This window comes from Arachis hypogaea, chromosome 17, assembly GCF_003086295.3.
Source record: "Arachis hypogaea cultivar Tifrunner chromosome 17, arahy.Tifrunner.gnm2.J5K5, whole genome shotgun sequence".
NCBI classification, from domain to species: domain Eukaryota; kingdom Viridiplantae; phylum Streptophyta; class Magnoliopsida; order Fabales; family Fabaceae; genus Arachis; species Arachis hypogaea.
The window spans coordinates 112,654,140-112,668,827 of record NC_092052.1 but is presented as its reverse complement, the minus strand read 5'-3'; the positions used below and the strand labels follow the sequence as shown (position 1 = coordinate 112,668,827).

Sequence of the window (14,688 nt, the reverse complement as noted above, 5' to 3'; positions counted from 1 at the left end):
ATTTATAACTTTTTTTATTTGGGGAATAGCCAATAAAAATGCATTTTTTTGTCCTTGGATCAAGTTTACTTCGATATGAAGGTGTATGCAAAAGCACAGTGCAACCAAATACTTTTAAAAGTAAGTCAGAATATAACCTACATGCTGAAAAATTCTTTTTGAAAGTATCCAATTGTGTGCAATAATTTAACACACGTGTGAGCATTCGATTTATGAGATAGGCTGCTGTTAGGACAGGAGTAAATACCCATAGTCGTCCCTTAGATTCACGCAATTACTCATAGTAATTTCTAAGATCCCGATTTCCCTATTGTAGTCCTCCAGATAGAGCTCCGAGCACTCAAACTAGTCCCTGACCATATTTCAGGTGATGACTCATCACCGGAGCGCTGACGTGGCCTTGGATTGCCACGCTGGAGGGCTCCCAACGGCTAGCTGAGCTGGCTAAGTTCCAATTTTTACCCAGATTGGTCCCTCCTATTATATGTAACCCTAAATCCCCAAATTCTCAGACACTTCTCCTCTTTGTCTTCTTCATCTCTTCTTCTTCTTCTTCTTTCATACACTTCTTCCTGTTTATACACTTCCATCTGGGTGATTCTGCAGTGTGATTCTGCAGCTTTACCTTGTTTTTCGCTATGGTACGCATAACAAACATCCTTACCTCCTCCAGCAATGTTATGATGGGTTTGGCTTGTGCATCCTTGATCTTAGAGTTGAACACTTCGTAGGCATTGTTACAGATGCTATCCAACTTTGGCTTATGGCTGAATAAGCTTCTAGTCCAAGCATCCATTGGCCACTTCTCTAAGTATGCTCAAGCACCCTCATTTAACCTTTTGATCTTGTCCATTCCATCCCTGAATTCTTGGTATGTTGTTGCCCTTGCACATTCCCACAGAAGTCTCCGTAGCTGTAAGTCCTTCCAATTCTTGTTGAAAATTTTCCATAAATGCCAGACGCAGAAACGGTGATGCACATCAGGCATCACCACTTTCAATGCTGATATCAGTCCCTGCCAGATTCAATAAACATTATAAACATTATACAGACATAATAGTCCCTGAAATTATAATCGTGACACATAATAGTCCCTGACATTTGATTACTATCCCCATAATAGTCCCTACAATTGAAGGTCGTGACCCATACAAGTCCACATATAATGATCCAGGAAGTATATAACATGTTTATAGGACATCCTGATGAATCATACAACCAATAATTACAAGTTCTCCATATAATTCATACAAGCATAATGAAAGCACAATTCTTCAAGTAAGCATAACAGCACAATTCTTTCCCTAACAACTAACCATCAATATCCAATGATCTCACAATTCCAACCAATAATTACAAGTTCTCCATATAATGCATACAAGCATAATGAAAGCACAATTCTTCAAGTAACCATAACAGCACAATTCTTTCCCTAACAACTAACCATCAATATCCAATGAAAGCACAATTCTTCACGGTAAGCATAACAGCACAATTCTTAATATAAGATCACATAAAATGAAAGCAAGACAATCAATATAAGGTCACACCTTTTGTATATCTGATATGAAGCACCAGCCATGATCTTTATAATACCCCAAGTCCTGATGAAGTAGCTCAAGAAACCATCTCCATGTCTCTGTATTCTCCACTCTGACAATAGCCCAGGCTATGACATAGATATGATGATTTGTATCTAACCCCACGGCTGACAAAATCTGGCCACCAAACCGTGTCTTCTGCATTTTTTTTGAAGTCACCCCCATGATAAAACATGATGTCCAACTTCTCTTTCATCTACAAGAAATTTTAAATTTTTATAATATACAGGGAGAATTTGAAAGCCTACTGATGCATTAAAAAAGAAAAATAATCACCACAATAAAACATATTTTTTCAATCCTCCATACATCTCCCTATTTTATCCCTGTTTCATTCGGGTATTACAGCAACCCCACAAATTCCAGCCAAGATTCAAACCCTAGACATTACAATGACACCAAAACTCCAGAACCTCAACTACACTAACAACTTGCATATCATCAACCAAAACTGTATTAAAAATGCAAAGCAAAAAAAAAAAAGGAAGGTTACCTTGAGTCTGATCACAACGTCAGAACTTCGTGTTTATGGTGAAGGAAGGGAAGAACGATAACAACTTCTGGTCGGATGACTTCTTCTCTCAAATTTTTCTAAACCCAGCAAATACAACCCTACTGCTACGCCATTGATGGGGAGATGAAAAAGAAGTCAGAGGGTGGAAGAAGAAGAGATGAGTGAAATGAAGTGTTTGTGTTGGGGGAGAAAACTGTTTTTCATACTAAATAACAACTATACGGCGTCGTTTTTGGCTTTCAAGGGCGCCAAACTCAAAACGACGACGTTTTGGACCCGTCCCATGTGGCAATCTGAGGCCACGTCACCGCTCCGGTGATGAGTCATCACCTGAAATATGGTCAGGGACTAGTTTGAGTGCTCGAAGCTCTATCTGGAGGACTACAATAGGAAAATCGGGATCTTAGGGATTACTATGGGTAATTGCGTGAATCTCAGGGACGACTATGGGTATTTACTCGTTAGGACAGCATCTCCCCATAAATACTTTGGAACATTATCCTCAAACATAATGGCACGTGCTACTTTAAGAAGATATTTATTCTTCCTTTTAGCAACGCCATTTTGTTGGGGTGTATTGGGGCATATAGATTGATGTTGAATACCTTTCTTTTAAAGAAATTCACCAAGATTTTTATTAAAGTATTCAGTGCCATTATCACTTCTTAATATTGAAATTTTTGTGTCAAATTGTGTTTCTACCATTATTGAAAAATACTAAAACATTTTAGAAACTTCAGATTTTTCATGCATAAGATAAATCCAACATAGTCGTGTGTGGTTAACTGGTTATCGATAAAAGTTACAAAGTATTTTTTTTCAAATTGAGTTGTTATTTTCGATGGACTCAAAACATCACTATGAATCAAGTGGAAAAGGTTTAGATGCATGATAAGATTGAGAGTAATAAGGAACTCTATGACTCTTTGAACGAATATAACTTTCACATTTAAGTAAGGAAGAATCAATATTCTTAAACAAACTTGGAAACAAATGTTTGAGATATGGAAATCCAGGGTGTCCTAGTCTATTATGCCAGAGTATTATTTGGTCCTTTATAGGCATAGAACTTATACCACTAAATCTTTGAACTATTTTATCCTCCGAAATATCCTCAAAATGATAAACCCCATCCATCATCTTAGCATTGCTAATCATCTTTTGCGAAGTCTGGTCCTAAAAAATACCATGAGTGTCAAAGAATGTCATAGCAAATTCGAATCCTTGCAGATTTTACTAATAGAGAGAAGATTACAAGAAAGCTTTGGTACATGTAGGATATTTTTTAGGTCAATATTTTTGGACAATTTAATTGTACTTTTTCTAGCAATAGATGAAAAATTACCATCAGCAACTCTAATTTTCTCATTTTCAAAGCAAGGAGAATAAGTTTAAATAAAGGAGAAAAGCAGTCATATGGTCAGATGCACCTGAATCGACAATCCATAGTGCATTCAAGTTTGAGGTGCAATTAAGGGACATAGAAATACTAAAATTACCTATTTGAACCAAAGGACCACTAGGAGTACTAGACACAGAACTGGAATTTAACAGCCTTATGAGCTGCTCAACGTGTTCCTTACTCAATGATTTTTCAGCCTCATGAGCAGTTGGGGTAGAATGTATTTTGGAACTGGATTTACTGCCTTTAAGATATGCTGGTTTTCCATGAATCTTCCAGCAGGTTTCTTTGGTGGGACGAGGTTTATTGCAGTGGTCACACTAAAGATTGGAAGGGTGCTTTTGATTTGATGAACTTTTAAGTGCAGCATGTGCTACTAAGAGTGCATTAGACTCCAAAGAAGTCTGTTAAGTCTTGCCTTTTTCCATCATCACAGCTCTACGAGTTTTCTTTCTTCTAACTTCAGCAAATACTTCTCCAATCGGGAGTAGGATTGCTCTTCCAATAATTCTTTCACAAACTTCATCTAGCTCCACATTGAGTCTTGCAAGAAATTGGAATATCTTCCCTTCTTCCACTGTTTGTTGGTGGTGTTTGGCATTAGTGGCTGAATTCCACTTGTAGTTATTGAAGTAGTTAAGATCCTGCCACACCTGCTTCAATGTGTGAAAATATTTGGTGACATTGTCACTCCCTTGTTGAATTTCTCTAGCATTTATAGTAAGTTCATAAATCTGCGATTTATTCCCAAGATTAGAATACATCTCCTTTACTCTATCCCACAATTCTTTGGCAGTGGTATAGTACATGTAGTTACTACTGATATCATCTTCCATTGAGTTCACCATCCATGTCATCACCATGAAATTTTCGGTATCCCACATATTATATTGTGGGTCAGTGACGCTAGGCTGGCTTCGCTCACAGGTGAGATATCCAATCTTCCCTCTTCCACGGATATACATCTGAACGGATTGAGACCACCTAAGGTAGTTTGACCTATTGAGTCGAAATGTGTGGAGTCACCACTAACTAGTACCCGTTGCTCAGATTTTAAATCTAATGGAGTAGGAGTGGTGTTCTCCTTCTGTTCAGGATTAATGACTGAAGAACTATCAGTCATAATTATAAATCAGAGGTACAGTGCAGAGATTCTGTTCTGATACCAAGTTGAAGTGTTTGAATATAAATGTACTATCAAATGTACAGGAAATCATCCTCTTTATAGAGAAATTACAGAAATAGAAATAACTAGAAAATGAAAAAAAAAAATAAAAGGAAAGATACTAGTCTAAAATAAAGGAAAGATTTCTAATCATAAAATCCCTAAAATTAAGCTAAACAAAAAAAAAATATTTATAACTAATTTTATTTACATAAAAGATTCATGAAAGGAATTAAGAATCTGATTTTGATTTGATCTAGTCAACACATACTTAGATATTATATCACTTCAACATATCCTTAGTATGACTAGCTTGCTCTCTTAATATTTGGATCTTTGTAAACATACATCCACTAATGTTGGTTTATGTGCCTCTTATTGTTATGTCTTTGCTGTCTCTGAACAAAAATTGTACTAGTTCTTTTGATCTTGTACTACCTCTTTTTCCGAGTTAGATGATATCGTATTGCCTCACTGGTTGTACATGTCGTCATTTCTATTAAAAATATTTCCTTTCATATTCAAAGTATTATTGACTGAGTATTAAGAATGTTTTCATGATGCTTTAGATATGCTGATTTCTTGAAATGTTTGAACGATGACCAAAATATACGAGCTTTATTTGAGAGGGCATTAAGTACACTTAAACCTGAGGAATCGGTTGAAGTAGGTCATTTTTTTTTCTTCCCTGCTTCCTTGTTCTTTTGGAGGGAAAAATGAAAACACATCTTTTAAGTACTTAGTTATATGATCTGGTTATGCTCCATTTTGAGAACAGTTGCATGACGACAGATTTTATATCTTTCTTGAACCATATATTAACCATGCATGTGTTCACTAGTATTTGCTTGGACTCTATAGAATAAATATTCTCATTTGCACTTAATAATTTAGTCACATTTGGGCTCTTTACATCAAATATTTGTTTGAATGCTACTTCTTTTTTATGGGGAAAAACCATCTTAAAAGTGATTTAGGTTTTTTCCTTTTCCCCCTAAACACAACTCCTAATGGAAGTCTAGTGGTTTTGCATTCCACCACATGGCTGGTTAGAGAAATTGCATTAAAACAAGTCTTTGTAATGCAGAACATCATTGTATGCCTGTGAATTGATTTAAGTGGAGTGTATAACTTAATCCTATTCATTTTGTAACACATTTCAACTTTTCCTCAAACAGATCAAATTAAAAGGTTTTTATTTGTGTTACCATGAAAGAGTTAGCACCTTGAAAAAATCCTTAAAGAGAAGTCCTTTCCAGATTGACAAAAGAAAAACAAATAATTCAAGTTTTTCAATGTAATGGAAATTTTAAACTTCATGTGGTAAATCTACTATCCTTGATTTTTCTTGTTATGTATGGACGAAAGGCTGCATATTGTTTTAGCGATTCTTTGGGCAGGTCTTGAGAACTAATACGTTATTTTAGTTTGGTTTGGCATTTCTTTAATATTAAACTTTTGGATTGAAGGCCTTAGCAGAAATCATAGAATAGTAGGATCTTATGAGTTGACATGAACTCATCATTTTTAGGAACTATTGAACATCATTTATGTAAATCTGTGATTCTTTTATTTGAAAAAAAAAATTATTTCATTTTTAGAAGGATTGGTTCTAAGTGGTGAAAGTTAAAACCATGGTGAAAGGGTACATGAGTTCAAATGAGGGCCAAAGTCGACGAAAAAGATTGAAATGAATATTTTATTGTATTCTTGGAAATATTTGTGATGGTTTTTACAAATAACATTAGCCTCTCTTTTTTTCTTTTTTTAATTTTATTTTATTTTTAAATTTATTGTGTACTAATTTAAGTACTAAATGTGCAAGTACATAAACCCTTCTAAGCAGTTAGTTATTGGCCTCTATAGTTTGGTCATCAGTTCCCTATTATTAAATTGATATACCTAAAGAAACGACGGTCACGTATTCATGTATCAATTATAATGTTATTTTTGCGGTTTGCCACTCTTTTGCTCTTCTGGAAAGATTTGTGTTAGTATTATGAATGGAGCATGTAAGTTCCATGAAACGGAACACTTTTCAGCTAGATTTTCTATGTATGCTGTGTTGTGTTCATACTTCATTACTGCCGCAAGCAACTACCGAAGGAGGATCAAAATTTCCATCGTTAATAACATATTACTATCTAAGATTGGAGTGTGTAACACTTGTCGATCAAGAACATTGGCTATTTTGTTTACTTGAATTGCCACTATAATTAATTCAATTTTATTTCATGTATTCAACTAGTATATTTAACGGGGTCCTTGAAGCAAGAATACTTTAAATTACTTGTTTTTTTTTTTTTTTGCATATTTTAAGTTAATTTAATTTTAGCCAGATCATTTTCTTTGGTCCATGATGACAGTAGATAAGAGTGATGAATAATATTTTCCAAATTATTTACTTAATTATGACCTTTTTGTCACGGTGGTATTTATTATTTCTTTTTGAAATGCTTGCCTCCAAGGAGAGCTTACAGAGCATCTGTCTAACCTTTTTCTATCGTCGCACGTTTGGTTATTGATTCCTTCATTTGCTATTTCGTTTTTAATATTCCTACTTAAATAAAAATGTTAAAAATATCTTTTTATAAAGATTTTTATGTTAAAAGTGTATTTTGTTTGTTTAGCTTGATGGGAAGAAAAATGCTGGTTAAGAAATTTTAATAAAAGCACACGAAATTTCCTTTATCATTATCAATTTAATTTGTGTCATAATTAAGATTAAATAACTGGGAGTAGAATTTCCAAGTCGTTTTCCAAAGAGTTGACACAAGGTGCAATTTATTGGTCAGGAATTTTTTGAAAAATTTTAGAGTTGGAAACGGAAAAATAAATGACGATCAATTAAAACAATAAATAATGACAAGAGGTATTAGATATTGAAATAAAAGGCCTTGGCTAGGAGAAGATTAATTGAAGTTTCTATCTTTGTTGACCTTCCCAAGTATAATAGTAAAAGGTTGGCGCTTCCTCTTAGTGATTCTCTAACTAATAAAGGAAAGTCAAGCAGGTGACACTAACTCTGATTCACAAGTCCTAATCACTTCATAGGGAATGATTAGAGTTAGTGAAAATTGAGTTAGCCAACCATTTTTAATTACAGATTATTAATACTTGAGTATTCCAACTCAAGGTTTTCAATTAATCAACTCCAAAGCAAAGTTGGGAGCTCTACTCCATTAACATGAATGTCATTTTCACAGACATGTAAAGGGAGTAGATAGGAGACATGGTAATTAAAATTAAATTAATAAAAATAAATTTGAAGCTGATAATTAATTAAAAGAAATCAAACAAGTAATGGAATTAAATATAAAAATAGTTCATTGCATTAATAAACTCAAAATTAACAATATTCAAATATGACCACAAGAAATTAAATGGAAAACAAAAGAGTAGAGTGATAGAAAGGCAAACTATGACGATGATAACTCCACTTGAAGGTAGTAGTAACTCTCTCAAAATCCAAATTGAAGCCAGAACTAATAGTGCTAAGAACCCTAAGAGAAGTAGTGTTTCTCTCTCTAGAATCCCAAAAACTCAAAAAAGTCAAAACTAAGTGAAAGTGAATGTATGTTGAGTCCCAGCTACACCCCTGCCTCTAGTCTGTGTTTTTGGGCTTGAAACTGGGTCCAAAATCAGCCTAAAATCGTCTCCTGCGAGTTCTGATTAATGCAACACATGACGCTCTGTCACGCGTACGCGTCGGCCACGCGTACGCGTCGCTGGTCTTCTGCGCTTGTCATGCGTACGCGTCAGTCACGCGTACGCATCGCTGTGAAATGCTCCAAGTCACGCGCACGCGTCAGCCATGCGTGCGCGTCGCTCCTCGCTGCTCAACTCCTTAGTTTCTTGTGTTCCTTCCACTTTGGCATGCCTCCTCTTCATCCTTTAAGCCATTCATGCCCTGTAAACTTGAAAACACTTCACAAACACATCACGGCATCGAATGGTACAAAGAAAAATTAAAGATTAATAATTTTAAGGCCTAGGAAACATGTTTTCAATGATATCACAAAATTAGGAAGGAAATGAAAAGTATGCAATTTACATGAATAAGTGTGAGATTAGTTGACACAAACTCACTCAATGCAATCCAAAATATATCAAAAAATAGCGGTGCATCAAATCTCCCCACACTTAAACATTAGCATGTCCTCATGCTAAGTTCAAGGAGACCAAAATAATGAAGGGGTGATGAAAACAATGAGACTCATGCAATGCAACCTATCTATATGAATGCAACTATATGCTAAGATGCTTCTACCTACTTGGTTAAAAGTAAACAAATTCTCTAAGACAAACATAAATCGGATTCCACTAATTTAAATCACAAAATAAAGCACAAGTAAACTTGCAAGAAGAAAGCTCATGAAAGCCGAAAACACAGAATCGAGCATCGAACCCTCATTGGCAGTGTATTTGCACTCTAATCGCTCAAGTGTTTAATGTTAATCCACTCGAATCTCCTCTAGTCATGCTTTCTAAAACTTTGTTCTTCATCTAACCAATCAACAAATATTTAGTGTATAAATACAAATATCGTGAGGGCTTTTCAAGGTTGTAATGGGGCTAAGGTAAGGGTGAGGGTATATATATATGGCCAAGTGAGCTATCATTTGAATCTTTGACTAACTTGAGTTCTCACCTAACACATGCACATTCTCTATACAGTTCTAAAATCAAGCTTAGCCACCTAAAATCTCACTTTTCACACTCATGTATCAATTCTAATTCCATCACATGTCCATTGATCTTTTTATTAAACTTAACATTGGGTGATTTTATCCCCTATTTATTTATTTCTTCTCTTTTTTTAAAAAAAAATGAAAGCATAATATATCAATGCATATGGTTTCTATAATTATACACGAGTAAGCACCCAAATTCTCAATATTTGTCAATAAAAATAAAACACATTTTCATCAACCAAAGTTTCCATATTTTCCCACACTTAGTTGACACACACTCACTATCTTAAGCTAACCAAAGATTCCAATAGGACTTAATTATTTTTTCGCTTAAGGCTAGTGATGTGGTAATATAAAGAACAAAAAAGGGGTTAAAAAAGCTCAAAGTGGCAAATAAAAGCAAATGAAATGGTAGGCTATTTGGGATAAGTGAGCTATAATCAAATGATAGCCTCAATCGCATAAATGCATGAATATACACTAAATAATGGACATATAGAATGGAACAAACTAAAGATTGCAATCATAGAGAAGAAAGCACACAAGAATCAAAATCATGGTTAAATAATATAACCATATAATTAGGCTCAAAATCTCGCAGGTTGTGTGTTCTTAGCTATAAAACCATGTTCCAAATTAAAATCTTCAAACAAGTTTAACAAAAATTTTAATTCAAATTAGTGAAATCCTATAAAACAGTGTCTTGAAAAAGAATTTATCACTTCAACCAAGTAGTACATACATGCAAGCAACTACTACCATGCAATCTATCCTAGCTAACAGAAGAAACAAAATAAAATATTGGTATTGAGAGTGAGAGATGTTACCTTCGGAAGTCAGTTACCGACCTCCCCACACTTAAGACTTTGCATGGTCCTCTGTGCCATCAGTGATGAGCAGAGTGGTGTTGGGAACATCACTTCTACTATCCAGCTCGTCATGGCTCTCCATGTTGGCATGTGAAGTGGAGTCCAGGGTATCTTTCTCTTCCGGAGGTGTGTGAGTACTGACAATGAGCTCCTTCAAGTAAGTGTATCGGTGCTTGTTGCGGCGCTCTATTTGCTCAATCCGCAGGGCTTGCCTGTCTAGCCTCTCAAGGATCTCAAGTAGCAACTGATTGTTGGATGGTGATGGTGTCTGTGGTGTGGACGATGGTGGAGCGGAAGATGAAGGGGTGTCTAAGGACGGGCCTGCATACTGGCTCACAGAAGGTGCTGGAGGTCTGATATACTTCCCATTCGGGACAAACTGATCGTCCCTAGGGATCATGGTCTTCGTATTCCCAGCCCGATAGGAGACTCCCACTGCAGATACCAAGTCTGTAACCAATGCGGGAAAAGGTAGGTTGCCCGCAATCTGCACATGTCCCATAGCCTGCCGGATGAGTCTTGGTAAGTTGAGAGGTTGTTCTGTGAGAATGCACCAGATGAGAACGGCCATGTCAGCAGTGAAAGTGAACTCATGAGTGCTCGGAAAGATGTAGTGGGACATAATCTGTGCCCACACGTGAGCCTCCAAGGTGAGTGCTTTGGCGGAGATACTCTTGGGTTTTGCCCGATGTTGCCCATAGATCCAAGTGCTGTTAGGTTGTGCTATGAATCCAAGGACGCTGTCCCAGTCAAACTGATATGTCTGGCGCTGAAGCTGGGACTCTTGATAGGCATCCAACCCCTCTGGGCTAGGTGGAAGATCTAGTACTCTCTGTATGGCACCTTCAGAGACAGGGACTTGCTTTTGACGAACATAGACAGACTGCAGGGTAGGCGAGTGGAAGTTTGAGTAGAATTCAACTACCCAAGAGAGATTGGCCTCCCGCGGCTGCCTCCTTAAGAATCCCCACAGTCTCCTTTCAATGTGTGGCTCCACAAAGTCAACGAAATATGTTGGAAGGATGAGCAAGTGTTCATTATTGTAGTTTCTCTCTGCTAAGACGGGGAACATCTACTCACAGTAACAGTTAGTGAACCGTGCAGAATCCCGTACAGGAAATGCCTTTTCCGCTTCATCAACTTTGATGGTCCTCTTTACCCGCTTAGTAGGTGGCTTGACACTTGTAGATGGTTGCGCCTTGGCCGGTGCTCTTTTAGTTCCTCTATTCGCCGGTGTCTTGTTAAAAACCTTCTCTTTTCCTCTCTTGGTGGCCATCTTGAAGAAGGAAGAAAGAGAAGTGATGTCAAAGATAGATAGCTAAAAACCGGAAGGTGAAAAGTTCAAGTAATAATGAATGCCAAAGTAAAAGAGAATGTCTTAAATACATGGTAGCTACAACATGCAAGAAAGACATCAATGAAAATCATGAAGGCATATCAGAACAACTAGATGCAAGAGGGTTAAAAGCATGCAAGTAACAAGCATGAAAAGCATAGCTCAAGCATCAATTATTAAATATAACAAAATAATGAGCACTTGTATGCTGACAATTTATGACTAATATACTCAATACACAAGGATTGCAAGGGTTGTGAAAAAGGGGGCATTAAAGTGTGAGAATAGAATAGAAAGGATATTAAAATGCCATGTGAGCTTTTTCACAAACACCTGGTGTGCAAATAAAAATTGGAAAGTAAGGTAGTCAATTCAAGTGTATATGAGACCCAAAATAAATGTCAATTATCAAATTACTCTTCATAATATCTACAAGCTAAAATATAGAAAAATAATCATCCAAATAAAGTTCTAACACCAACATAAAATGCAAGATAAAAGAATAAAAAAGAAATTATAACTAACAAAGCTAATATAAAATTAAAAATAAATAAAATAATCAAATACAATAAATAAAAGAAGAAGAAAACTTAGAGGAGAGGAAGAAAAGAAATCTTAAAAAGAAGATGAAAATAAGAAGGTGAAGAGGAGTAAGAATGCGAGAAGAGTAAGAAGGAAAAAGGAAAAGGAAAGAAAATTGTAGCTACCGAAGTTGGGGATCTCCGATGGTGGTGAGGGAAGGGAGGAAGAAGGAAGTAAGAGGAAAGAAAGAAAGAAAGAAAGAAAGAAAGAAAGAAAGAAGAATTAGGATTAGAGAGGGAATAGAAGAGAGAAAGAAAAGAATTTTGTGCGGCGCACTGAGTAAGTGACGCGGCGCTTGTGACGTGCACGCGTCACCCACGTGTATGCGTGGGTGGGCAAAATTTCAGTCGACGCGTAGGCGTCGGTCACGCGTACGCATGACCCTTCGTCGTGCCAGACGCACGGTTCCATCCTCATGCCCGCACAACTCTCTGTTCAAATCACTATGTTACACCGATCTGCACACCACGCGTGCGCGTCGCTAATGCTTACGCATGGATTCGAAAAATTGCAGGCGACGCATATCCGTAGGTCACGTGTACGTGTGGGTCACGCGTACACGTGGGGTGGCTTGTGCACCAAGCACCTCTCTCGCGCGTCTCCAGCGTAACTCTTTGTTCAATTTAAGGGAGAGCACATACCTCCATATGACGCGTGCGCGTCATCGACTGTTACGCGTCGGAGGCACTTTTTTTGTATTAAAATACTGTAAAATAGAGGTAATTATGCAGAATTAGAAATTAACACTGATAAAAATAAAATAGAACTAATAAAAAGGGAAGATCATACCATGGTGAGTTGCCTCCCACCTAGCACTTTTCTTTAACGTCCTTAAGTTGGATGGTCCACAAGCTCAGTCCTCTTCCTTTGCTGGGTCCTCCAAGAGGAAGATCTCCAACTCCTTGTTGTTTTTCATCTTCTCACCATGATATAGCTTCAAACGGTGGCCATTGACTTTGAAGAAGGCGGGGCTTGAAGGGTGACTCAGGTGGAAGACTCCATATGGCTCAGCCTTTTCCACCCTATAAGGTCCTTCCCACCTTTATCTCAACTTGCTTGGCATGAGTCTCAGCCTTGAGTTATAGAGGAGGACTAAATTCCCAGCTCTAAACTCTCTTCTCTTGATGTTCTTGTCATGCACCGCCTTCACCCTCTCTTTATAGAGCCTTGAGTTCTTATACGCTTCTAGTCGAAGGCACTCCAATTCTTGTAGTTGCAGCTTCCTTTCAATCCCGGCTCCCCCCAATCCTAAGTTACATTCCTTCACCGCCCAGTAAGCTTTGTGCTCCACCTCCACTGAAAGGTGACAAGCCTTTCCGTAGACTAGGAGGAATGGACTCATTCCGATGGGTGTCTTGTAAGCCGTCCGATAAGCCCAAAGCGCATCTGCAAGTCTAGTACTCCAGTCTCTTCTATGAGACTTGACAATCTTCTCTAATATGTGCTTGATCTCTCTGTTAGATACCTCGGCTTGCCCATTGGTTTGGGGATGGTAAGCCATCGCCACCTTGTGAATAATGCCATGTTTTTTCAGCAGACTTGTCATTCTCCTGTTACAAAAATGAGAGCATTGATCACTCACGATTGCTCGTGGTGATCCAAAGCGACAAATAATATTATTTTGAACAAAAGAAACAACAACGTTAGCATCATCAGTACGGGTAGGAATTGCTTCCACCCATTTAAAAACATAATCAACAGCTAACAAGATGTATAAGAAACCATTCGAGTTTGGAAATGGACCCATGAAGTCAATATCCCAAACATCAAAAATTTCACAAAACAGCATAAGTTGTTGGAGAATCTCATCCCTCTTGGATATATTTCCAAACCTTTGGCATTAGGGGAAAGATTCACAGAAAACAGTAGCATCCTTAAAAAGTGTGGGCCACCAAAATCCACAGTCTAAAATTTTTCTAGCAGTTCTTTGAGGACCAAAATGTCTACCACTCTCAGAAGAGTGGCAGGCCTCTAAAATTGACTGAAATTTGGATTGTGGCACACACCTTCTAATTATTTAGTCAGCACCACATCTCCACAAATATGGGTAATCCCATATGTAATATTTGGACTCGCTTTTAAGCTTGTCCCTTTGATGCTTAGAAAAATTAGAAGGAAAGGTACGACTAACCAAATAATTAGCTATAGGTGCATACCAAGGAACCACCTCTGATATTGCTTGCAAGCTATCAAGTGGAAATGCATCATTGATAGGAGTGGAGTCACTTTTAATATGCTCCAAGCGACTCAAGGGGTCCGCCACTAAATTTTGGAAACCACTCCTATCTTTGATCTCTAAATCAAATTCTTGCAACAACAATATCCAATGGATTAACCTTGGTTTAGACTCTTTCTTAGCCAACAAATATTTCAAAGCCGCATGGTCTGAATATACTACCACCTTAGTTCCAATTAAATAAGCTTGGAATTTATCCAAAGCAAAAACAATAGCTAACAGTTCCTTTTCAGTGGTAGTATAATTAGATTGAGCACCATCTAAAGTCTTAGAAGCATAAGCAATAATA

The 14,688-nt window shown here is 37.1% G+C and overlaps 1 protein-coding gene across 1 annotated transcript; it reads right to left on the bottom strand.

Annotated features, from left to right (window-relative positions):
* Positions 1 to 3,924: 3,924 nt before the first annotated feature.
* Positions 3,925 to 4,482, bottom strand: LOC140180685 (uncharacterized). The gene has a single exon (XM_072221962.1). It carries the CDS (start codon positions 4,480 to 4,482, stop codon positions 3,925 to 3,927), a length of 558 nt encoding a protein of 185 aa, XP_072078063.1.
* Between the last annotated feature and the right edge of the window lie 10,206 nt (positions 4,483 to 14,688).